We start from the raw sequence: 26,910 nt of genomic DNA, 5'->3' as shown, positions 1-26,910 counted from the left end.
CTTATAAAAACAAATATTTTTAAATGTTCAAGCTATATCATTAAGTGAAAAAGCAAGCTACAGAGTATTTACAGGGTAATCAGATGATATTGTTTATGTTAAAAATAAACAACAGACACTTCTCCATGGAGGATATACAGAGGGCCCACAGACATATAAAAAACTGCTCAGCACCATTAGCCATCAGAGAGATGCAAATTAAAACCACAATGAGGTATCATCTCACACCTGTCAGAATGGCTATCACTTAAAAATCAACCAACAAGTGCTGGCGAGGATGTGGAGAAAAGGGAACCTCAGTACACTGTTGATGGGACTACAGACTGGTTCAGCCAATGGAAAACAGTATGAAATTATCCCCCAAATTAAAAATTGAACTGCCTATTGACCCAGTGATTCCATTGCTGAGAAATATCCTAAGAATCCTGAAACACCAATTCAAAAGAACCTATGCACCCCAATGTTCATACCAGCACAATTTACAATAGCTAAGTGCTAGAAACAGCCTAAGTGCCCATCAGCAGATGAATACATTAAAAAACGGCGGCACATTTACACAATGGAATATGACACAGGAAAAAGAAAGAAGGAACTCCTACCCTTTGTGACAGTATGGATGGAACTGGAGACTATTGTGCTAAGTGAAATAAGCCAGTCAGTGAAAGACAAATACCATATGGTCTCGCCTATAAACAGAATCTAATGAGCAAAATAAACTAATGAGCAAAACAGAACCAGAGACATGGAACCATGGAGCACACTGACAGCTGCGAGAGGGGAGTAGGGAGGGGAGAATGATGGAAGGAAGGGAAGGGACTAGTCAAGGAACATGTATGAATGACCCATGGACGTGGATGACAGGGTAGGGGTTGACTGTGCAAGCGGGAGCAGGGATGGAGGAGAACAAAGGGGTAATATTGGGACACCTATAATGGAATAAATAAAAATAATTTAAAAATTAAAGCCCCCCAAAAAACACTGAAAGATTTAAAAACAAACAACAAAAAATACATTAAGTGTTGCCAGGATGTAAGGGGAGGGGGAACGAAAGTGACAAAACATTTTCGAGTTAGAAAGTGGTGATGAGTATACAACTTTATAAATATAGTAACAACGAGTGAATAATATACTTTCAAAGGGTGAATTTTAATGGTATGTGAACTATTTCTTAGTAAAAAACAAGCAAACAAATCCCGGATATGTGTAATGTATATCTGTTTGGGGGTTGAGGAGAACTATAAGGGACATTCACTTTACCTGCAACCGCATCTTCCAAACCCAGGCCCTTCCTGGGCTGAAACTCAACTGGAAATAACCGCAGAGAAATAGCCACCATGTTCACTCATGAAGTGCCCAGTGCCCCGCGGGACCCGAAGTACGCCCCTGGAAGCAGTGTTTGGATCCTGCTAATTATATTTTCTGTCATGTTTCAGAAGCCTTTAAAGATAAATTTTCCTTGCAAGAGGGACTGCAAAAAATCCAATCCAATAAAATCAACCAGCACTGAAACTTAATGGTGAAGCTTTATAGGCTTTATTAATCTTTAAAACACTTTCTTAAATGGACTCCTAGTTGGTGAAATGCTCCAGGTAAATCTCCTCAAATGATACTTTGTGTGAAGCCCTTTTTTTAAGGGTGGTAAAGCTTCAAGGGTTACAATAAAACTGATTTTTTGTGATTTTTTTTTGCAATTTTTAACAGTGTAGAACAACAAAGGTAAAGTGATCATAAATTTAATAGTAGGATTTATAACTGTGCCATTCACCATCAGATTTAAGCACAGAGGCTTAGAAGAAGTCATCTAAATGAAAAGGTGTGAGCGTGTTTGTGTTTGTGCATGTACTGTTTTTATGTCTAAATCTTTGGGAAACCTAGGTAAGAATATAGACAGTGTAAATCCAACTGTTCAAAGATCATAATGGGAAATACGCAGACAATGGAATACAGATTTTCTTTCACACACACATCCCCACCTGTACCTATATCTATTGTACTATTTACGTGGTCTTGCTCTGACCTGAGCTCACTAGATTCAGAGCTGGGCATATCTGCCCAGGGCTTCACCACTGTCCAGAAATTAGAGTCCCGACTTTGGCTTCCTGGACCCAGTTCCAAAGTGGGATAGAAAGGGGTTTCCACACTGCCAACAATTCTCCGAACACCAACTGGATGTCCTTACAATTCAGCTCAATTCTAACATCTACCCAGAGAGAGTATCAGATTCCACAGGTGAAGGGTTCAGTCCTACAAGACTGCCTCCACCACCACCTCCTACTTCAGACATTAGTCACAAGTCCAGGTTATTACCTGTGCTTTTGACTGACTGGTTCCCAGGTCCTCCTCCTCCTCGGGTTTGACTGATTTGCTAGAGCAGCTCACAGAACTCAGAGAAACAGTGTACTTACTCTATCACTGGTTTTTATTATAAAATGATATAAGAGGAACAGCCAAGTGGAAGAGATGCATCCAAGGCGTGAGGGAAAAGTGTGGAGCTTCCATGTCCTTGAACATGGGAGAGCACAGGCACGGTGCTCTCCCGACACCTCCACTTGCTCGTCAACAGGAAGCTCCTAGAATCTTTTCTTTAAATGAAGGCTTCATTACAAAGGCACGATAGATTATATCACTGAATATTGATGATTGATTCAACCTCCTTCCTCTCTCCCCTTCCTGAAGGGGTGACCTGAAAGTTCCCGCCCTCCAGTCACTTGGTTGGTTCTCCTGGCAACCAGTCCCCATTCTTCCGTGGGGTCCAAAAGTAATCTAATTCACATTAAAAAACACCTTTATCACTCTCATCACTTAAGAAATTCCAAGAGTTTTAGGAGCTCCATGCCAGAAACAGAATGAAAACCAAATATGTATTTTGTATTATAAATCACAATATCACAGCGCTGTAGTTCTATATGGTCCCATTACAGCAGATGCCTCTATACCTGAGTGGCATTTAGAGACAAATTCCCTTAAGGACATGTGATGAACTATGGGTACAGAGGGCTGCTTTTCAGATGCTTAGGACGAGTTTTCAATGTACCTTTCCATGGAAAACACTCTGACCTCTGGGGCTAAGGCAATAGGTTTTGTCTTCTAATAGGAAGCCTCCAAAGAACTTCTAGCTATGGCACAGGGAGTGGCAGCTTTGATCATATTACATTGTATTTTATATATTTGTAATATACTGTGGAATGAGGAGATAGATTTGAGACCTACTGTGGTTATTTATTTGGTATCCAAAACATTTGTCATTGTTCTATGCCGAACTCATGACTCAAAGTTGAAAACGAGTTATTTGCTACATCAAGAATATGTGGCTCCTTCCTGTATTTCAATGGCTACCTATTCACCAGGTATCAATTCTGATTTATTTTAATTCTTACCTCTTCAGAATAATACTGTTTTAAAAAAAAAGCCCAAATGGAGTCACCTGTGCTAAGCCCCAAGTCAACAAACCAAGACTTCATTTCTAACCTAATCACAGTGTCAGCCTCTCTCAGGAATGTGACCTTGAACCAGTCAAAATGGAATTTCCTGGTCAGCACTAGAGAGGCACTCTGCCTGATTAAGACTCCCTACCTTCTCCTGAGGGAGGGTGACCTTGCCTAAAGCAATGCCCTCTTTGCTGGACGCCCCACCCACTTTCCCCTACAAAAGCCTTCCATTTGGTATGGCTTCTTGGACCTTCTTTCCCTGTGCTAGATGTATGCTGATCCAGACATGAGTTTTTGAATAAAGCACTAGATCCTCAAATTTACTCAGCTGAATTTTTTAAAAGATTTTATTTATTTATCTTTAGAGGGGAAGGGAAGGAGAGAGGGAGAGAAACATCAATGTATGGTTGCCTTTCATGCATCCCCTGCTGGGAAATGGCCTGCAGGGAACCGTCCTGCAACCCAGGCATGTGCCCTGACTGGGAATCGAACTGTAATCGTGTAGTTCGCAGGCCTGCGTTCAATCCACCGAGCTACACCAGCCAGGGCTGAATTTTGTTTTTTAACGATAGATACATTTAACAATCATGGAAGAAATGACCCATGGATTATAGTGCTTATTATTGAATATATAGATATCCATTATAAATAAAATACTAGACTATTAAAAAACACTAACCTCTTAAGGGAAGAGAAGTAAGTCTTTTCACTAATGGTATTCAGTACTTTCATCTGCATACACTGATTCTGACAGAAAAAGTCTTACGGATACTGTCCAGAAAGTATCCAGCCACATACTATGAAAAAGAGACATATATTGAAGAAGATACAAGAAACATTGTATGTGGGACAGTGATGTCTCGGTGCCCTTCAAAGCAGGCACCTTGGGACCTTACACAGTTCTCCCAATCACCATCGGCTGCCCCATTGTATTTTCCTGGATCTCATTGATGGTTTAAAACCTCTTCCCTTTCAAAGGTGATTTTAATTTGGGGAAAAGCCAGAAGTCTCAGGGTGCCCAATCTGGGCTTTAAGGTAGGGTGCATCACCCAGGTGATCTGCACTCTCGTGCACAGTTTCATAAAAAATTCTGATGCATGAGCAGATGCATTGTCATGATGAAGCTGCCGATCAACAGTTGCCCATAGCTGTGGCCTACTAAATCATCTGAATAGTTTCCATGGAGGAACATTTGAGCTTACTGCAAAACCAGATGCAGAATCATTGTTCTACTGGCTCAGTCTTTTGAACGTGACAACCACGCAGTACACATGCTCACTCAACAGTGTCTACCACCCCCACTGACTAGTACAGTGAAATCATCATTGTTCACACATGCGCATTCCAGTCCACTCTCCCTGACTGCCAGGTTATATCAATGTATCAATGTCATGCAAACTGTTCTTTTTTTTTAATCATGTATCTGACTTATTTTTTTAAAGATTTTATTTATCTTTAGAGGGGAAGGGAAGGACAGAGGGAGGAAAACATCAATGTATGGTTGCCTTTTGTGCATCTCCTGCTGGGAACTGGCCTACAACCCAGGCATGTGCCCTGACTGGGAAACTGTTCTTGTTATATTAAAAATAGTTGGAGTTTTTCCGGCGAAAAATTGCCCATGTGATTTTTCATGATTGCTTCCAACTTAGTTTCTAGAATATCCCCTAAATTTGAATGTTTCCTTGCTTTATCAAAAAATTTTGTATCATATATAACATAAATATCTTAATGCAAAGGTCTTTAGGGAATATTAAACTTAATAAATTTTAGCCTGGACAAAAAAAGCATAAGAGGAAAAATCAGTACCAGAGGCAGGTTCATAAAAATAAAAATGAATTACTAAATTTATTATCAGTCATAATTTCACCAAAGATTTAAAATTATATCCCCTGATCTATCTACTTACTCTGATTTAAGTGTTTATTAGGCTGACATTCATTTTTTAAAAAAGGAAAAATAATTAAGCTTTTGTATTCCAAAAGGATCTTCTAAAACTCAAAAGAGTTTTTTGGTTACTGTCACTGAGTTATTTTAGATATTACTCCAGTTAAATTACAGTATCTGCAAAAATCACACTGTAGCTAGCTTAAAGGGTGAATAAAAGAACAGTTCTCTTAAAATACAGATTTTCAGAATGAATAATTAGCTATTTACATTGACATAGAAATTACAATTCATAACAAAGAAAAGGAAGTGAAAGGTTGAAAGATTTTTTAAAAAGTTATTTTGTTGATGTTTCTACTGTGAAAAGCCCTGCCAGATTCTCTTTGTAATTTTTATCATGCAGATGATGTCTTTCCATGCTGCATATTTTTAGGAGTATATTTCTATTTAAATTTTACTGCAGAGTTACTTTACTTAGAAAGGGGACAACTAAAAACCTACTCTTTAAAATGCGGTTTTTTTAAGCCCTGCCTGGTGTGGCTCAGTCGATTGAGCACAGGCCTGTGAACTGAAAGGTCACCAGTTTGATTCCCAGTCAGGGCACAAACCTGGGTTGAGGGCCAGGTCCCCTGCTGGGGGGTGTGTGAGAGACAACTGATCCATGTTTCCCACCCTCTCTTCTCCCTCTCTTTCCTTCTCTCTAAAAATAAATAAATAAAAATATTTTTTAAATGTAATTATTTAAGTTGAGGGTATTAGAATATGCAGGTAAGTAGGCACTGGGGTAACACTGATTACCCTAATTTTACTTTGGAATAAAATTAAAACAAAAATTATAAGATTAATACACATATATAACACTTCTAATATCACATTTCTTTCTTATGTTTTTCTCTCTTAACGTTTTAACTATAAAACAGTAAAACATTTAGTCGAGTGGAGATAATTAAGACCATTAAGACTTGTGGAGTCAAAACAATTTATTTTCTTGCTTATTGTTTAAGAATGAACAATATCCCTATTGGTTTAAAATGAAAACCTTTGCTCTGTTACTGAACCTTCCCAAAACAGAATCCTAAGAGTATTCAAGGGCCCGGGGTTACATTTTCCAAACTGCTTCACTGGATGAACTTGACCTACTAGGCAAGATTCTAATTTTTGTTCCTGTAGAGAAAGGGAATATGAACATTTTTTCTTGCTGTTTCCTTTATGCAACATTTGAGGGGCCTGAGGCAATGTGGTTTATTCTCCCTGCTCTTAAGACAAGCTCCTTTTTTTGTTCTCTTTCAAGTAAAAACGTAAAGGTCAAGTCATCATTTCACAAAATGCTCCATTTTGCTGAGGCGATTCCAGCTTCTCTTGCTATAATATGCTTTCACTAATTATTTCATAACTCATTTAAATGGGAGCCATTCTGGAAAGGAATTCATTGAAACAACTTCTCAAGTAACTAATTATTTTTCTTAAACACGAGGGAATTTTAATTATAATGCCTGTGTTATTTAAAAGCGGAATGCGACAATTTGCATTTTGAAGCATCTATTGCTACAGGGAAAAATATGTTTTTGAATAAAACAGCAACTCAAGTATAGGCAATTTAGTTGGCCTTTTATTTTCTTGATTTTCATGAAACAAACAAAACTGCAAACTTGGCTTTAATTATAAAAACAATTACAAAGAGAAAATAAAATCAAAATCTTGCTCCTAGAAAGACTGTGAAGGGCAGCAGAATTGCTTATCCCTGAATGTTCCACTATGCCATGTAGATTATTTTGAGATGATGGCAAACAAGACCCATCAGACTCAAGAAAAAAACTTTCACCTCCCTCCTAACTACCTGAGAGAATGTAGACAGAGGCTATGGCCCACAAAGAGAAGTATTACCAAAGATAACTTTTAATCTGAATGTGCCATCTGAAAGCCAGGGCAAATACCCAGTTACCGACATCTGCTCTTCTCAGCATCCTGTGAATTGATCCCCCCACTTTGAAGCCCTAGATTCTTACCACACTCTTCAGGATGGAAGGCAAGGCTCAGTTGCCTGACAATCTTTGGGTTTCATATTTTTATGGGGTTCCCTGTACATGTAAAATTAAAGTTATTTTCCCGTTAATCTGTTTTATGTCAATTTCATTAATCAAGCAGCACAGACCCTAGAAGAAAAAAATTTTTCCTCCTTTACAACTATGTTAAAATAGAGTTAATATTTTCAAGGGCCTAAATGGATAAATAAAAGCTATTTTTTCCTTATTTTATATTTTAGAGAGTTTCACTGATTACAAAGAAAAGACTAACTGTGTGGGAAACTATTAGCAGTTTTCTTAAATCAAGTCCTTAGATTAAGAAGGAAAGTGATAAGGGAATGAGTATGTGCCAGTTAAACAATCGGAGTTCCCATCTGCCTGTAAAACGGCACTTCACCCTTTTCTTCCGTTTGTTCTCTGTCAGCTGGGGTATCTATATCACAGAACTTTTTTTCAATATTATGAGATAATAATGCACATGACAGTGCAAAGAGCAAAGTATTACCAAAAAATTAAGTCAATGGCTTTAATATTCAATAGTTCAATGCTTATAAATTAACAAAGGAAGAAGCTACCTGGGCAAAAAAACACCCTACACTGTATCCTGAGGTCAGAGTTGCTTTGCCTGGGGGAGGAAGGGCTGGGCCGCTCCATCCCCAAGAGTGTGAACACAAGCAGATGTAGCTCTTAGGGTCCAACTCTGATCCTCAGAGCCCTGCATGGGAAGTGGGCGGGCAGGTGTCTGTGTGGATACACAGGTGTGCTGGATGGTGAATGTGTGGTGGTAAAAATAATGAGATGGTACTTTCATGATTATTCACTGGAGCTCTGTAGTGATCTGGTTTTTTTTTTTTTTTTTTTTTTTTACATGTTAGCACTGTTTTTTTTTTGTTTGTCCTGGAGTTGTGTCATATTCCTAGTCTAGACCAACTAAAGCCTATGACCCCAGGTTTGATAAATCTTTTTGATGTTGAAAGGGCATTAAGGAGGTTCAGCTGAGAATATTTCTCAGCATCTGTTTCTGAAATGATAGCAGCAGTTGCTTGATCTAAAACTCCTGGTCTGACTAGTAAAATTATATTGCCTCCTACATAATACAAGTTCAACTTGTTAAAAATGAATCTCATAGTCAAATAGCTTTTGGCACTGCTTGCCAAACAAGCAATTTGGAATTTGCTTGCCAACAAACTGAGCAGATTCAACTCTTTGGAAACTCAAACCAGGCTTGCTGGTTCCTGCTCATAGGTTACAAAGTCAGGTATCTGATCCAAAGTGATGGTATTTATGGCTCATGATTTGTAGCCTGTATTTTTGCCCCCTAAAAATGTTTTATACTATCACATGAAAACATTAAAAGTTGTCCTTTCCTAATAAGTATAATAACACAATAATAACAATTATGATGTCTGTTTGTACTGGTGCTGTCATTAAGACTCTACTCTGCCAGGCTTTAAATCCTAGATATTATTTAAAAGCCACCACAGGCTCTGGAGGTTGTTATTATTATGTCTATTTTGCATAAGAGAATCCAGCAGCTTAGACAGCAGGCGGTATCTGGAGTAAGAAATATGTACTTGGCCAGGTGCAAGGTCATTTTGATGCTATGGGTTATGAATGAATGAGAAATTGACACATGAGTTTTTTAAAGTAGCATATCAATATTCCAGCACAGTCCAACTTCTAATTCCAAAGTCCTCAATAGATCATTAAAATTAGTTCAACTCAGTCCACCAAGATTGTGTTTACAGACACTTAAGTAGGTAAATTTAATCTGATCAAGTTCATTTAAAAAGAAGAAGGAGAAGAAGTAGAGGAGGGAAAGTAAGATGAGGGGAATGAGGAAGGAGAAGATGATATTGATAAAAACTGCTCCATACATGGCATACCACCCAAAACCACATGTCTTCACTCGTAAGACAAGTGTCTACTAAATTACTAAACATGTCCCATACTTTGCTAGGTCTACAGGGTAGTAGGAGAATCTTTATAAAGGCTGGCTCTGCCTCTCTCCTCAAGCTGTTCTCAACATAGAGGGCTAAGCAGAGGTGTTCATGGCAGAGAAATACTGCACTATTTCAGATTAGAGCTACTTGGAAACAAATAAAATTCCCAAGTTCTAGCCAGTACTGGCTAAGGTACTTTCAAAGGGAGATTTAATAGCCTGGACATTCCTTATGGATAGAACTCACAATTACCAGAAATACCAGTGGTCAGTGGCTTGTCACCACCGGGATTGTTAATGAGATATTGGGTGGAATGAAACATCCCTTCTTTTATCTTTGACTCTCCCTCCCTCTTCAGCTAAGTGTGCACTCAGGGTATGAAGAGCACTTGAGAAGTTCCTAGAAAAGAAGATGAATGGTGTGCCTGGCAAGATAACTGCATAAAACGTGCTGATTGATTAAAGACAGATTTCATTTGCCACATTTCTTTTTATCAAAAGACACTTTGAGAGAGCAAAAATGGAAAAGGGGCATCATATTAAATGGGCTCTCCACTGCACTTCAGGGTACAGAACAGATTTTTTTTTCACCTTTTAGTGGCGACTGGTTTATTGACTGCTAACGCTTTAGAAATGAGATTAAATCAGGTCCACAGTCTTTATTATGAGGAAGATATATGCTCCTTGTGCATTCCAGTAGTTTGGCAATTTTAACCTCAGCAGACATAACATTGATGTATGCTGTATTGCCAAACAGCGCGGTAAGTGTCTAAAACACCGTGAACAGCCTTATTGCCTCGAAATGATACAATCTAATATTAGATTGTAACTCAGTGACTGAACCTGCCAGCCTATCCTTGTACAGAATACAAAAGCCAAAGCCACTTTATTTTAATATCTCACAGGGAAGAAATTGTTCTTCATTTCATCGCTGAAACAGAGAACACGTTAAAAATAAATCTAGATTGCAAGAAAACTGAAACCACAACATATCAGGACATTTCCTTCGACAGGCACGTGTGCATCAGCCATTTGGAATAGGGCATCAAGACACCAGTTCAATTCATTCAGCTTGGCAGAGTTCCCGTAGCACTGTGGGTGGCTGATGGATGGGATCCAAGAGGCCAGGAATGCTCAAATAAGAGAAAATCAGATTGGACCCTTCCCACTGCGTTTGGAGCACTCTGGGAAGAAAACAGCTTTTACCCCAGTCCTCAGCATGGTTCTCCTTGTTCCTTTTAATCAATCATAATTCACCTAGATGCTCAGTCCTCTGCACACTTTATGCTCATCAATCAAATTTCACACACCCATCACTCAAAGGTCCCAGGTGGCAGCTGATAGTCCTAGTTTCCATGATCAGGATGCTACCTCATGTGTTTCCTGAGTAAAGCAGATGTTCTGCATTCACCCTTCAGTCTGTCATTACTATAGCAGGTGGGGTACCCTGGTAGGTTGACCAACCATCCTAGTTTTAACGGGAATGAGGGGTTCGCAGGCACGGGATTTTCCATTGGTAAATCCAGGTCAGCCCAGGTTAAATTTGGATGGTTAGCCATTACACCTCTAGGTAAGGACCCTGACCACCAGAGCACCTTCACTCAAGTTCAAGTCTGGTTTAACTGAATATAAAAGACAGCTCTTAGTGGGCAAAAGAAGCCACAAGAGAGAGTCATGGAGCTGAAAGTATGCACTGACTACCTATCTCTGAAATCTCGTGTTTCATACCATCACCTGACAAAAAGTCACCTCCTTCAGATTTCAGCTTCACCGCACCTTCACTAGAAGAGTGAGGGCACAAGGAAGTGGCTGGTCCTGCCTGGTCATCCTAGGATGTTACTGCCAATAATGAGTCCTCGTTCTCATCAGGCTTCCAGGACATAGACTAGATGGGATGTGGGAAAGGAAACCCACATCAAATGACTACATAACAGCCTGTAGGTTACAGTTTTATTTTTTCTGAGAACTAAAGATTGAGCTTGAAAGTGGCCCTTCAAGCCTGTTTAGCCATTTGAAGACCTAAATTTATTTCAGCTGAGATTCATTTGCCTGGTTTTGTGTCTCATATCAATTTTTTAAATCAAATGTTAACTTTTAACTAAATCTTTATAGATGAGTAAAACTTTGATTCCTCTTTCTACAGGTCTAACACTGAAAAAGCCACAAGAAATAATCACGAACTGCCCTCTAACCAGAATAAATGGGGAAAAACAACAATACCCATGGATTCCAGAACATTCAGTACTACTTTTTGCCCCCCATGGTCTATGCCATTGCAATATCTAGATTAAAATAAAAAATAAACTGTTCACCTAATTACTCAGTTATTGAGTCAACACATTATCAAGCATTAAGATATTTGGAAGCACTAATCAAATATGTATTTTTCATTTAGAAATCTACATGTTGTAGGTTGAACCATTAAAATTACAATTAAATTCACTGCTGTAAATGCAAAAAAAATCTGCAAAATTTTATTCTTAGTGAGGCCGTAAAATAGAATGAATTAGAAAATTATTTTTTTAGTAATAAAAAGTTCATACACATAATGGATAAGTTTGAGCCAAACTTTGTTTTGAAAAAAAACTCAGAAAACTATATTGACTGTTAAGATCCTTCTGTTTTCCAAAATGATGTCCAAAAAGAAAGTCAAGACAATGAAGGAATAAACATAAGTACATGTTTTTACATTTTTCTGTTTTCTTAAAAATATACGTTGTTTCTGCAGAGATTATTTTCTTATCTCAACCAACAGAAGAAGAAGAGATGGAGAAAGAAGAGGAGGAGGAGGAGGGAGAATCCACTTACCCGCTACTGCAACTTTTGCTGTCCGACTAATAATTGACCCAGAATCTCCTAAGGATGCCTCGCATTGGTAAAGTCCCTCGTCTGGCTTATGGTGCCTGGAGTGAAGGATGTTCTGTATCAGCAGAGACCCATTTGGAAGCTGCTGCTTCCTTTCGTCCATTCCCAAGGCCAGGTGGATACCATCTTTCTTCCACTTGATAACTGGGATGCCCCGGTCTGACTCTGCAGAGCAGTTCAGGAGGACATTTCCTCCCCTCATGGTGATGGCATCAGAAGGCTCCGACAGGAAGTGCAGCGACGTGAAAGCCTTAATTTGGAAACCTGGAACAAGACAGCCCAGGGTAACATTTATGTTCATTTAGTCAAACGGATCTCAAGCTTAAATCCCCTGTCTTTTTTTTACAAAACGTTTTTTAAAAAAACTAGGTGCTTTGCAAAATACCCATGAGCTAATTAAACTTAAAATCAAGGATTTTGTGTTAAAGAAGCAAAAAGGTGGCCAATTAAAGTAACCATAATTAATGAAACAATTGGACCAAAGAGTAATAATATGAAAAAGTGAGAATTTATATAAATCTAGGCGTGGCCATCATCATGTATCAGTCAATACTTGAAAATTTGGGCAGAATAAACTAAAATTTTCCAAATAGAACTAGGTATTTCATTTTTTTAAACTAGATATTTTAAAGTAGCAATGAGTAATAGTGAAGTGCTCAGTTTGGAGGTAATGTTTCTATCCCACCATTCTGCTTATAGTTCCATTAATTTTTAAAATAAATCTACTCAGGTTGTTTTATTCAAAACAACAAGAGAACCAACTCTAAATGAGTGGGGGAAGTTATTTAGAGCAAAGCTCAGGTGGGTTTTAAAACAGGTAAGTAATTTCACTTGCAGAAGCAAGTCAATAAAGCTACCACCAAAATCACAAGTCCCTGGCGTGTCTTAATTTCCACCCAAATGTTGCTCATGAGCCAGAAAATCTAAGTGAATATTATTGCTGGATTTCCCCCCATAAACATGTGAACATAAGACATTAACAGGAGGAATGGAAAGGCATTTAAGAACACTGAGGGGTCAGAACAAATATAGTTAAAGAGTATTCTTTACGGGGCCAGCACTACGGCATTTGGCAGGATACTTGGTTGGTGAGTCAAAGACTTTGATGAGATTTCAGGAGCTTATTGGGCTTGTCCTTTGCTTAGACAGGTATATACCTAAATCATTCCAATTACATTACTTCCAGTTTCATGTTTACCCATCTCTGGGGATAGAATATTCTACAATGTCCCTCAGTATCTTGTTTTCAATATTTAATCATTTTTAGACTCTAAATGAATTTTCATGATTCCATTTAATCCTATTTTCTCCTGAATCACCTTGTATGAAGATGCAGAGGAAGACAGACATTTCTTTGTAAGGGCCCTTTACATTAAATAATATTTTAGCCTTCACTTTTTTCTTTTAAGATAACAACTCAATTTTTTAGTGTTCTTGATTTTTCTACAATGGGAACACCTTTTTTGTTGTACCTTCTATAAACTTGCCATTTTTCCATCACTTCAAAGGCAGGCATCTCAACTGCTTATCATCAATACTCTCAGGTAGGATTGACCCATACTAGCTCCAGTGGACAAAAGTAGACCTAGCTCTGCATATTCCACTTTCCATGAAGATAAATCGGAACAGCTTCTCCCTGTTGCTCCCTGGCCTGACCTGGCATGCTCTTGCACCCCAAACTTTCCTAAACTATACATCCAGAGGCTGTTATTTCACTCCTGTTCACCTTTCACAGTGAACTACACCACCCATCATCATACCCTCATTTCATTCAACTAGACCACTCACCCAAAGAAAGCAGATGGCACTTAGACCAAATAAACATGAATTATAAAATAACAGTGAGCATTAGTTACCAATAAGTGATATTGGTAAACATTCCAAAAGATATAGCCTGGTCCCCTCACTGTCCAATAGGCTCCTTCTCCCCACAGATCCTCTTAGTGTAGCTAATTTAATTATTACTGTCTACTCTTCTCCAGGAAGGGAGAAAACTGGGAGTCTGAATAAACATGTATTTATTACTTCAAGTTCTATGGTTCAAAGACATCTTTTAAGTTCTCAAGAAGATCAGTTCCTTTATCTATAAAATGAGGGCACTGGACTCTACATTCAACATCCAGTTTAGAAACTTTTCAGAACTAAGTTGGGTTGAAGGCATCCCACAAGAATCCAGCTCTAAGTTGACTGCAATGCCAACTAAGTTTGCTATCTGTTCATTGCCCGTGCCTACAGATATCTCCTGTACAATAAAAGAAACAAGCTAGTAACACACCAACGGAGGGAAAACAAAGGATTTCTACTGTCCTTGAATGTCAAGGTGTTTCCCTAGAGTAATACCTGCAATTTCCGTACAGACAACCTTAATGAGGTAGAAATAAATTTAGGATTCAAGTTCAGCCAACTACATTAAAAAGCATTTATTACTCTTTTGTTCTTCCTGAGGACTATATTTTAGACAACCTCATGTTGAACTTATTTATATCACAGAACACATAATACATTTAACACAGCTATTTATGACAACATGTTAATGAGCATCTGTGCCCATTATCACAAATAAAAAATCCATTTAATCTGAAACAAGGAGGTTATGACAGTTTTCAGTGCTGGGAGTACATAATGTATACAAGATAAATAAAGGTGAACATTTCTTCAATATAATTACCCTTGCAGTTCACTGGTAGGATGAGCTGTGTACTCCTTCTAACAATCACATTTTTCAAAAGATGGCTCTGGAATGAAGGTACCTCACTGCTTTGAGTAACATGCATTAGTTACTTAGTTCTTAGAAAAGACAGACTCGAGAAAATAGAATTGTTGGGAAATAACAGAAATGGCTCGGATGGTCCCCTTTTCGAAGAGTCTGACCATGTTAGGCACCAGCTGCCTCCACTCGCTGGTGAAGTATTTCACACAGGCTGAGGAAGTGTCCCACTAACATATTACACCTACTTCCATTCAGGTTACCGGTCCCTCATCTCTTGGAATCTTCCTTGGAGGAATGTTGCCTACCAGTATATATCTAAATATAAAATAATTTTATCAAATTTTTAATCCAAGAATCCATCTGAAGCCAACTATATCAATTTAATGTGTGAACAGAGAGAGATGATACAACAGAAGATGACAAAAGAGTAGAAATAATTTTTGAAGTTTGTAAATTAAAAAGTTATGGCTGGAATTTGGGCAGCCAAGTCTGATGAGGGTCCAGATCTCTTGGGAAATACTCGAACAGCAGTAGAAGAATGCTTTTGAAGTGTTTCAGTGGCCTTCTTTCTTTTTCATGATTTTACAAAGGATTTTACATTAGAACAACAATGGTGGAAATTTTATCCAGAAAAAAGCCTATTGGAGAAGTTTTTTTTTCACTTTGTTTGGACCTTATTTTTAAGAAGCCAGTGGTCATTCTGTTAAACCCTCAAATTATAACATTTCTCAGCCTTGTTTCATAAAAGAATCAATCCTTCTTGCCTAATGTAAAATGACATAAGGTGAATATACTCCAGAGAAAGATACTTGAGAGTATCAAGATCCTATCCACTAAAACCCATAACTATGGGGAGCACAGGGTGGGGGGGCTGGGATGGGAGAAATAGACAAAAAACTGTACTTGAAAAATAACTAAATAAAATTTTTTAAAAATTAAAAAAAAAAGAAACCCATAACTAGGTCCGTCACCAGAACTCGAGGTTACAAAGAGTGAGTCTCCAGCAATTCTCTCCTTCTACTTGTTGGCTTTCAAGATTTCTAAATCTTCAGGACTTGGGCATAGAGCCGTGTATCCACTTGACTAATTGGTATCTTTTCTTACGCTGTGTCAGTCTGAAGAAAAAGTAATAAATATCATATATAATTGGACATTTTTCCTTCCTTCTTCTTTTCTTCTGAAAGACAGCAATTTTATAAACCAGTACTAACATAGTAAAACCTTCAATATCTCCCAAATGAGGATACAGAGAAGGGCCAACTGTAAGAGGGTAAACCAAAGAAGAAATATTGATGTCTATTTCTTTAGTTTTGTCAGCCAAATAAACATCGGAAGTAACATTGCTGGGGACATATCCAAGTTGCTATTAATTATCTAGAGACAGGAAAGATTCTTCGTGTACCTTAGAAATGCACCAAAATGATCAAACAGCTAGTACAAATATTTGTGTTAGCTCAATCCCTTTGTGCTTGCTCTCCCTACCATGTTCCTGTTAATTTCAAAGACCATTCATTCAGTCACAGAGGCAGACTAACTTAGAATGGGTTTTGAAAGTATGACATTTTATCTAGAATATCAAACATTGTTAAGGGTGAAAAAAATAATGCCCCATGGAGTCAGAAATTCCTTTCCAAGTCAAGAACGTGAAAGCTTTTGGTTAAAGCAATAAAAGCTAAAAAGTGAAATTCATGAAAAGTAGCACAGGAGTAGAGAGAGGCTCCTGAAAAGATTTGAAGAGTAAAAAATGTCATACAAATCCCCATAGAACTTGCCAGGCATAATTTTATCCCTTTTGAAATACAGGAACTTTCACTTTGGGATGCTTGAAGATCTCGATGATTCCAAATCTTGTGGTCAACACAGAAAATTTTACCATTATCTCTTCTGAGAAACAGATGCTTCTGCATCTGCTTATCTTACATTAAGATAAAGAAAGAGATCTCCACTGAAGGAAATGAAAATGATTCTATGGACGATGAAATATCATTAATTTTCAATTCATCAAACATCAGTTGCACATGCCGTTGTAAATATGGACTTCTGTCCTAGCAAAAGCTTATAAAGCTCGTAAGGCTTTGTTATGACGTGGGGATTTTATCAAATGAAATGCAACATAAATTAATAGAACCCCTAACTCTATATGAATCTTACTGGGTTTAGAATATCAGTATATAAATTGTGAATGAGCCATTCTCAAATTATGGTCTCTCAACTGGCAACGCACCACACCTGGGAACTTGTTAGAAATTTACAACCTGAGGCATCTCCCCAGGCCCCCCTGCAGCATCTCTGGGGGCACAGTCCCATGACAGGTGCTTTAATTAGACTTCCAGGAGATTCTGGCATCCACTTAAGGTGAGAAGGTCTTCTCCAAAATATCAGGTGGCCTAAACCAGGTCATGGGGATCCTTGTGTTCTTTGGATCATCTTGATATAATTTTCCATATTTGGGGAAGATGTGCAATTTGGTTCAACTATTTTTCTAAGTAGGGAGGTGAATTATGGAGATGACCCAGGAAGGCAACTAATGGAACACCATTTCTTCTTCTTATTTTTACCTAACAAAATCTTATTATTATTTGTTGCATATTTCTCTGAGAGGCTGAAGTGGGGGAAAGGCCAAGAAAGCATGCTGTTGTTGACAATACTCATCTCTCCTCTGTTGTGACCAGCACTCAAATACTCATTCAGATACTCATCCTGCTGACCTGCCCTTGGGTTCATGTTAGTATCTAGATGGGCAAAACCACAACAGCACTTTCTTTCTTTCTCTGCTGCAGCCTGGGGTGTGCCTTATGTGGTTCACCTTATGCAAGACTTGAACTTCAGCCAGTCCAGAGTGAGAAAGAAGCTCACCAAAGCACCAGAACCAATGACCACTGGGACTTCTGTGAAGTATCAGTGCTTTTTGGCCTTTTTTTTCCTACTTGGATACATGACACAGTAAAAACAGTTGTCAGAAGATGTGGTCATATCTTTAAAAGATTGTGCATATTCCAACCCTTGCTAGAGGCTAACATATTTTAAAACTGTTTGACTTTAAGACAAGTTTCAATGGAAATTAGAAATGAATTAGGTTTGGAGGAATGTATTCATGAATTTAAATAATGCAGGGAAGATTCACCAGAAAGATACACAGTTGCATTTTACTATGAGGATTTATTAAGTGTCATTAAAATGTAGGGAAGATTTGGATAAAAACTTAAATAAAAATTTTAAAGGATAGTTCAAGTTTTTCTCCCATTAGAGTTGCCAGATTTAGTAAATAAAAATTAAGGACAGCAGTATATGTTGGTTTCAGAAAAAGAAGTAATGTATTAATATTACCATGTCATATATAGTTCCATTAAATATATGCTCTATGGGGCATACTTAGACTAAAATATTACTTGTTGTTTACCAGAAATTCAATTTTACTGACCATTCCGTATTTTATCTGGCAACCATCTGCCCCATGAATTGACCTCCCTCAGATCTCTGCAAAGCTAAGCATGTAGTCTATGAAGTTACACGACTCCTCTCAGCCCCAACAGAGTGCTAGAGAGAACAGAGAACTCTGGGAAGGTCCCCACAATTGAATCAGGAACAGTGGTTTTGGTGTCAGGACATTTGCTGACCTAGTCCAGCACCACCAAATGTCCACGCAGAAAGGTTTCCAAACCTTCTTTGTTCATGACAAAGTGGTTCTTCTTTTTCTTGCCCCTTTGCAAGATAGGGAGCAGAATTCAGAAATATAAATGCCAACTATGGGATTCAAAGAGCAACTGCCCCAGCAGAAATCTTAGTGAGGCTACAGAGAGGTTCCACACCAGACATTCTGGACACGGGGCATCTTTCACAAAGCCTGGGAGGTCTGATGTATTTTTTAGGGAAAGAAACACGTGCCTTGGGCAACTGTCTGGGTATTCCTCAAGCAAAATCCAATGGTAAAGAAAATAAGCAGGCCTAGGTGAGAGTGGGGAAATAGCTTCTATATCCATTTGCTGCTTTAAGAGCTAAATCTCTACAGGTTGATTTTGTTGTGTGATGCCGGGCAAATTGTAAAGACATTTTTTTCAGCTCAACAGATAACACAGTCTGACATCTGGGTTATCACTTTCTAGGTGTCAGGCACAGTTAACATGGAAAAGTAAAACCTTAATGTGCTTCTTAATCTGCCTTGGGTTTGAACATCTCCTCCCCTTTCACATTTTGGTGAAATGTGAATGGGTTTTCTCCTCTCCCGTGTTTTTCATCATCCTTTCTCAAAGTAGGGGAATGCATACCCTTTTACCAGTGCACAGCTGTGTGCTGGGACACTGAGAAAGGTGATGCAGAGTATGTAGAGAAAGCATCATTCGAAGAGTACGCAGTGCATGGAAATGTCTCCATCAGGATGGCAGTGAAGAGTGGACAAGCACTGGAGACACCACTAATTGTGAAAGGACCAACAGACTTTCAGAACCATATCATGAATTGTTATTCTTATTTACTATCACAAATAAGAAATATAGATATAAAACTAAATATAATAATTGCTTATAATCCTGTTCACCTGGTGATAGCCACTGCTAAAGTTTGTATGTACGTCCTTTCGAAGATTATTCATTTTTTGATTTGTAGTGATTTGTTTCATTACCCACATGGTTGTAATAATATGTGACAGAGAGAGAGAGAGTAATGAGAATGAATTCCTTCTCTGGCCTCTCTTCCTCTTATTATAAAGACCAATCCCATCATGGGTTCTGACCTCCTGACTCCATCTAAACCCATTACTTCTCAAAGGCTCCACCTCCAAGTATACTTGTGAGTTAGGGCTTCCCCATATCTAGGGGAACTCTGTAGAGAGACTGAAGAAGAGAACATACTAAGGCCCTGAGTTGGGGATAAGATAGCCTTTTTCAGGACCTGCATGGAGGCCCACATGGCTGGGTCAGACAGAGGGAGAGTGGGAGTTCAAGGAGATAAAGGTCCACAGGTTAGAGGGAGGTGTGTGGGACCTTGTACATAAGCAAAACGACTTAGCTTGAACCCTGAGGAAGACAGAAACCTAGTGGGGAGTCTTGATTAGAGTGAAAAGGTCCTACTTATTTTTAAAAGAGTAGTTATCCAAAGCATAGATTTTGCCCCCCAGAGGACATGTGGCAATGTCTGGAAGACAATTTTCCTTGTCACAATTGGGAAGAACAGTACTGGCATCTCCTGGCAAGAGGCAGAGATGCTGCTATATGTCCTACAAGAGAGAATTATCCAGTTCAACCCACCAGTGGTGCTGAGGCTGCGAGAGCCTGTTTTAGAAGAACCGCTCTGGTTGGTGTGTGGAGAACAGGGGTCACTGGAAGAAGGAGGGAAATGAGTTAGGAGGCCAGTTCTGCAGTCCAAGTGAGAGACGACACAACTTGGACTAAAACAGTGCATAAAAGTGGTGAGAGATGGTCAGATTTAGGATTCACTTTAAAGGCGGGGCCAATGAGATTTCTGAAAGATTAGATATGTGTTGTTCAAAAACAAACAAACAAACAAACAAACAAAAAACCCAGGTGATTTTCAAGTAGAACAACAGAGTCATTTACATACAGATAAGGGCACACTGTTGCCACAGGAAGCTCTCAGAATGAGGGGTCAGGAAACCTGAGTTCTTTGTCTAATTCTGTAACTCAATGGCCCTCTGAGTGTGACCCACACACTGGGAATCACATACCCATCAATAAAACAAGGAGGTAGACTAGATAACGTCTAGGAGTCTTTAGCTGTAATATCAAAAAAGTCTCTGAGTTCACATCTATTAACTTTTCCACTTATAAAATAAATAACCTTCTAATATAGGGAAAAATTCACTATATGCAGAGATTTGCTATAATCATCTGTGATCAGTTTATCACAGACTTACAGGAGACCACAATGCAGTCTCCTGACTGCGACAGGAGAGTCGTAGTCACTGAAGGTGCTGAGAGACCGACAGCCCACCTCATTATCCACAAAATAGAGAGACAGTCTCATCTTTTTCCTTGAAGATAAAAGACTGTGGAGGTCACTCTATCAAAAAAAAGCATGAGATGCTTTATTATGATTCATGAAAAATGAAGTATTCGATTTGCAGAAACTGCTATTCCAAATATGAAGGATTAATTCCATCAAGGTCTGACAGATTCAGGGAAAGCCTTAAAAATTCAGCGAACTTCACAGTTGATATTGTGATATAAAGTGAGATGAAGGGACCCATATTGAGAAAACATTTGTGTTACATGAGTCCAATTTTCTGAAAATGGAGGGCAAACAGTGATTTTTATTAAAGCGCTGTCATTCATTTCGCCATGATATTTACAGAGTTTTGTCCCAGGAGGAAGGTGATATATTTCTGCTTAGTCCATGTATGACATCAAGAATGAAAACCCACAGTGATAAGAGAAATATCAGCTTTGGAATTGAGAGCCAATGAGCTTCCAACTGCTCAGGAAGTCAGCGTCTATTAAGGGACCTTCCAAACAACTTGTTCCATGACAATTTAGGTTCAACAGATGTGACTTGAAGCACAAGGACGAAGTCTCTCCAGAGGACCAGAAGCAGAGAGGGACTTCCAAAGGCTCCATACATAGCATGTGCATGATCTTTGAGAACTTCGAGATAAAGGAACCACTGATGCGTCTCTTGGCTAGAGCAGACCAGAAGATGAGGAGAGACATGTGTTTCTCATTAAAAAAAAGTGCTGCCTGCATGAGTTGCTTATGACAATTTCTAGAAATATTCTAATTAGACCCTTCCCTAGAATCCAGTGGTTATTACCTTGGACACACTGGAGTAGCAGGAGGGACCCAAAGTTGAAGACACCCTGTGCTCACACAGTGGTTCAGAATTAAACACGGGCAAGCCAAGGAGTGATTGACCCTACCATGTCCATAGTTTAACAAGTGCATCTTCAAGTGAATAACATCCTGTTGACACCTGAACGTCTGCTTGGAACCTTGAAAGTTCTTTAGATTGAATCTTTAGTAAAGGATCAGTAAATCCTTTGTTATCGAGTCCTACTACAGACATCAAAGAAAGCACAGGGTAAAAATTTCTCTCGAGCCGTGTGCAAGTGACTCCCAGTTCTCTGGATTTCCAATATGGTGTGACTTCCAATAATATCTTAGAACTAGTTATCACTCTTAACCAGGTTAAACAATAAACATTGATTTTCATTGGGTTCTCATTCTGCAAAATGGGAAAGTTAGACACGAGCCTGTGCAGAGATGGAAAGCCTCACTGAGCAGCAGCGACAGTTCCAGCCTTGGAAGTGATGGCTCTTTCTGCTGCCTCTCCTGTGACTCTATTCTTCCTCTCACAGATCATGTTTATGAGAATTGCTTCCTCCTACACTGCAGGCTCCAAGGGAGCAGAAATACATCAGATTCATCTCTTCATATTGCACAGCCCTTAGTTGTCCTTACCCGTCTCCAAAGTATTCAATACATATCTATTGGGTGAGTAAACTTATATAGATAAAAACACAAATTTAGGAAAATTACCTAAATTGCTGAAAGAATATCATAACATAGGTGGAGAAATAGAAACTTAATTCCTCTAGTTTGGCTGTGAATGACAGATATTGCTCGGTATTACTGTCATTAAAAATAAACATTTTCAGATATGACATTGAAAACATCTCTTTGCATATTCTGAAGCAGGGTTGACAAACGTTTTCTGCTGAGAACCAGATAGTAAATAGTTTTCAGACTTGTGGGGCCAAGATGCAAATTTTGAGGATATTATATAGATGTATATGTATATGATGATTTAAAAGTCAACTATTTCAAAATGTATAAACCACTATTAAAATAAATAAACAAGCAGATAGCCAAAACAGACCCTATCCTCAGAAGACGATACTGCTGATTGGCAGTGGTGAGATGGTGGTCCAGGCCGACTGAAGCTGCCCCCTTGAGCTAGACTCACTAGTGTTAACATAGCATTCCTCCTGGAAACGAATTTACCATGTATAAGAGCTTCATTCAGCAAGAACATTTGGTCTACTGGCTGTGCATATAGGAGAACTTCTTCGTTATAATTACTAGTGTATTCACACGCATTATTAAGTATCTATTCAATGTCTATGTGGACCCCAGCTACTGTGTTCCTTCCAAAGGCTCTCTAGCTCAGGACCACAGACCATTATTGCATTCTCTCCCTTCCTGTCCCTCTCCTCACTGCCCCTGGACACTCCTCATCCTGTCTAATGCCCCAGTTACCTACTGTACCTATTTCGGGAGCTTAGCAGACAGAGTGGTGGGGAATTCTGTGGAAAATGTAGTCTTCTTGTTGCTGATGATAAATAAAACACATGCTATTATCATAGCATTATTTACTAGAAAGCCCCAAGAAAGGGAAAAAATCTTATTAGCTTTTTTCATCTTAATGAAAAATGTTCAAGGTGAAGGGAAAAGCCGTTTCTTTTGTTTTCTTATTGCCATTAAGCCGGCATAGACCTTCCCACTGCTGTAGCACAGAGGAATTTTTCATTGGCTTTAAAAAGGCTCACAGCTCTGGCCTGGTAGGTCAGTTGGTTAGAGCATCGTCCTAACATGCCAACATTGCTGATTTAATCCCTGGTCAGGGCATGTACAAGAAGCAACCAATGAATGTATAAGTCTCTTTCTCTGTCTCTGTCGTTGTCTCTCTCATTTAAAAAAGTCAATATATAAAAATAAAGGTCTGATTTCTTTCCACATATCACGACCATGCCTGGAAACCACAGCAAAGTTTTTTAAAAGTTCATTTAAATAAAAAGGCTACGTAATTTTAGTTATATATGATGAATAACTCCTGTAGACCCACTGTGTAGCATATTGCTTGTATTTAACAATATTGTAGTGTATACTTAAAAACTTGCTTAGAGGGTAGATCTTATCTTGTGTTTTTTTTAATTACAAAAACTTCAATAAATAAAGAGGGTGGATGGAAGCTTTTGGAGATAATGGATATGTTTCTAGCAAATTTGATTGTGGTGGTGTTTTCATGGGTTTATACTTCTTCAAACTCACCAAGTTGCATGTATTATATATGTACAGCTCAATTATAGATCAATAAAAGTGATTTTTAAAATGGTAACTTGCAATCCTGAAGAGCTAGGGACTTACAGTATCATCGATTTTGCCTTGTGGATTCCTGAGGTTGTCTGACCACTTTTTACCATCCTTGGGTACATCTTTATCTAAGAGCGTTTCATGTATTTATCTTATTTGACCTTCAGCAAATTCCTTTCACCCTGTCTTTAATTAAAAATAAAACCAGTAAGAATCATAGCAAAGAAATGATCTTCCGTGTTACCACTTAAGAATAGTAAAAGCCTACAATGTATCTAAATAATAAAGAGAGGGTTCCCTTGAATGACAGAAACTGTAATTCCATTGAGAGGTGCAAGTCTTATCACAAATTCTCAGAAGTCAGCTCACACACAATTCTCAGATGGAAAACAAAACCAAGAGAAGTAAATGGGCTGAATTTACTGAGTGAGGTACAGTCTTTACCTCAAATGTGGGTTCCCTTGTAATTCATCAGCTGAGGACACTTTCCCACCAATAACACATGGCCCCAGACACAGACTCCTGCCTCCTCTCTTATTCTGCCCGACCTATGGCGTCCTGACCTAATGCATTTAACTCTTTCAACCTCACATCACGTCAAGGCCAGAAAAGCCAGGGGCTTAATAGATGTCACGGAACATAAAGGGGAGATTACTTTTTTTTAAAACAATACAGTTCTTTGATTTGTATCATATATACCAGACCGGTAATTTAAAAAATTATAATTAAATTTTAAATTACATCAACCAAACCTTTTACTATATAATGAAATAAAATCTCTCTTGCCTTTATAATTCTTTTTCTTTCTAGTAAACAACAACATAAAAGCTATGTCCTTGCTACTACACAGTCAGGGGAATGCATGATACAGATGAGAAAAGAAGGGATCGTGGTGAAATTCGCTTACAGTCAGATCTCTTGTCTTGTGCCCAGGCTGGCCTGGGGTTCAGGTTGAGGGTTGTTTATCGCATTAAATCATGGGTCAGTGTTGCATTAAGATTTGCTGAAGGCTTGCATTGTAGCTTACAGACACCGTGTAATCACTTTTTCTTACTTATTTCTTCTTACATTTCAAGTAATTTACTTAGAGTTTACATGGCCATCTCAGGTCACTCAGTTGGTTAGGTGGGGAGTGTTAACTTTATTTTGCAGGTAGGAAAAAAAATGCTCAGAGAGGTAACTGTTTGACCAAAATCACATAGCTCAGAAAAGGATCTAGTAATGAAATCTGAATGTGTCTTATTTCTAGTCTAGGTCTCATTCTCTAGCAACTTTCTGCTTCTTATCTATGTCCTTCCCTTTTCTCAAACTGTATAAAGAGTACAGTACACAGCCAAGTGGGGCAAAACCAGCTCAGAGGTGGAACAGATAAAAATGCATAATATTAAAATAAATAATTGATACGGACTCTCCTCTAGCTAACGTCATTCCAGAAAAATACATCAGGTAGGGTTTACGCACTGAAATCTCTTGGTCATGTGGATATGTAATCTGGGGAGAGAGACAAAGTCAACAATTGTGATAGCCTGAATTACTTGGTATAAAATAGCTTATCGGACTACAGATTCTGTCACCCTGTCAGCCCAGAAGGATGACATGAGGGTCACCACAGTGAGCGCTGGCAGGACAGGGGTCTGGGATTCCCTGGGTGGGGCCCTCGGGGTGTACTGTGCACTCCTAGCAGTGGGAGACCCCGAGGCCTATACATGGAAGGGGGCAGTGGGTGGGATGGTGCAGCGGGAATACCATGTAGCAAAACTAACCGACTCAATTTTCTCCCTGGGGTTGTTCACAAATCTTTCTCTCTCTATCACACACACACACACACACACACACACACACCCCTGAATTTATCCCACATAACTGATTCTATGAGAACCAAGGTATTTTTGGTCATAAGAATTTATAAACACTGGACCTCCCAAATTTAGACCAGAAAGGCTGTACTCATCTACTGCATATATTAATACCTGATTTACTAATTTCAAAGTCAACTCTGCCTAAAACTGTGTTTAAAGCCCCTGCCCTGTTTGGGTTTAACACTGATAAGCACATACTAGATAATAGTAAAAGCAAGTGTTGAGTGGCATTCATCTCAGGGAAGGAGATTATCTCGCCATCTTCAACACATTCAATGAACCAAGGGGAGTAAAAGAAAAACAGCAAACATTTTGGGCTTCCTTTAATAATAATTGCTTTCCACTAGGTCCAAACTTTAGTTCTGTAGCTGTAATCCCTTACGTAAGGGTAAGCGGGATCCTAAGAATCTCATAACTGAACTTGGCAGATGGAAGGCATTCTTGGGTGCATCCCTGGGCCTCTCCAGCTATAAAGCCAGGAACACAGAGGGTGAAGGATTTAAACGTAGCTTTTAGATGGGATCGCTGTTGAACATCAGCCTGTGGAAAATAAAGTGAAATTTAACAAAAAGTAGGCACGACATGCTGACAGGCTAATCATGACATTGCATTTTGTTCTTGGCTAGTTTCAAGCTAACTCATTAGGGTGATTATTAGGATAATCATTTAATTTTTTGTACAAATTATACTTCTGAGACTTAAGGAGACTCAATTTAAAAATATGCCAGGGCACTCATTTAGAACTGTCAGGCACACCGGGATGTATGGTCTCTAACCTATCAGTATTTTAAAGATGATACAGATGTTCATACTTGCACGTTTTTTTTAAAGAAATTGATTTATTTTTATCTGATATTGAGAAGTTTTGCCAGGTACTAGAAGTATTCAGAACTACTTGTATCAAGATATAGTGTACACATTTCTCTTTCTGAAATCTATCATATACTCTCAGGCTTCTGGATTTTTTTTTTTTTGTCAAACTTGGATTTAAAGAGAATTACTGCCTCAATTTTATCTATATGTTGCTTACTCATCAAAACAAAATTCTTTGCATGGATATGAAAGGCCAGTGTTTGTTGATATACATCCTGATAGTAAGTGTAAAGCCTCCTCATACTGGAATGTAGCTGGAAGTAAGTTAAAACCAAGTGATTAAA

General features: G+C 38.6%; 1 protein-coding gene across 1 annotated transcript in view; it reads right to left on the bottom strand.

Annotated features, from left to right (window-relative positions):
• Positions 1–26,910, bottom strand: part of DCC (DCC netrin 1 receptor) — a 687,608-nt gene that overhangs the window by 642,210 nt on the left and 18,488 nt on the right. Inside the window, exons 5-8 of the mRNA XM_053664328.1 lie at positions 26,136–26,293; positions 20,723–20,839; positions 20,097–20,236; positions 12,087–12,407 (exon numbers count right to left, since the gene is read on the bottom strand). Coding sequence (XP_053520303.1) covers positions 12,087–12,407; positions 20,097–20,236; positions 20,723–20,839; positions 26,136–26,293 — 736 coding nt within the window. The remainder of the gene's footprint in view (positions 1–12,086; positions 12,408–20,096; positions 20,237–20,722; positions 20,840–26,135; positions 26,294–26,910) is intronic.

The sequence above is a fragment of the Artibeus jamaicensis genome, unplaced genomic scaffold (assembly GCF_021234435.1).
Source record: "Artibeus jamaicensis isolate MK-2021 breed Jamaican fruit bat unplaced genomic scaffold, CSHL_Jam_final contig_354, whole genome shotgun sequence".
In the NCBI taxonomy this organism is placed as follows: domain Eukaryota; kingdom Metazoa; phylum Chordata; class Mammalia; order Chiroptera; family Phyllostomidae; genus Artibeus; species Artibeus jamaicensis.
Note: the sequence above shows the minus strand (reverse complement) of the source record. Positions and strands in the feature narration are given on the sequence as shown.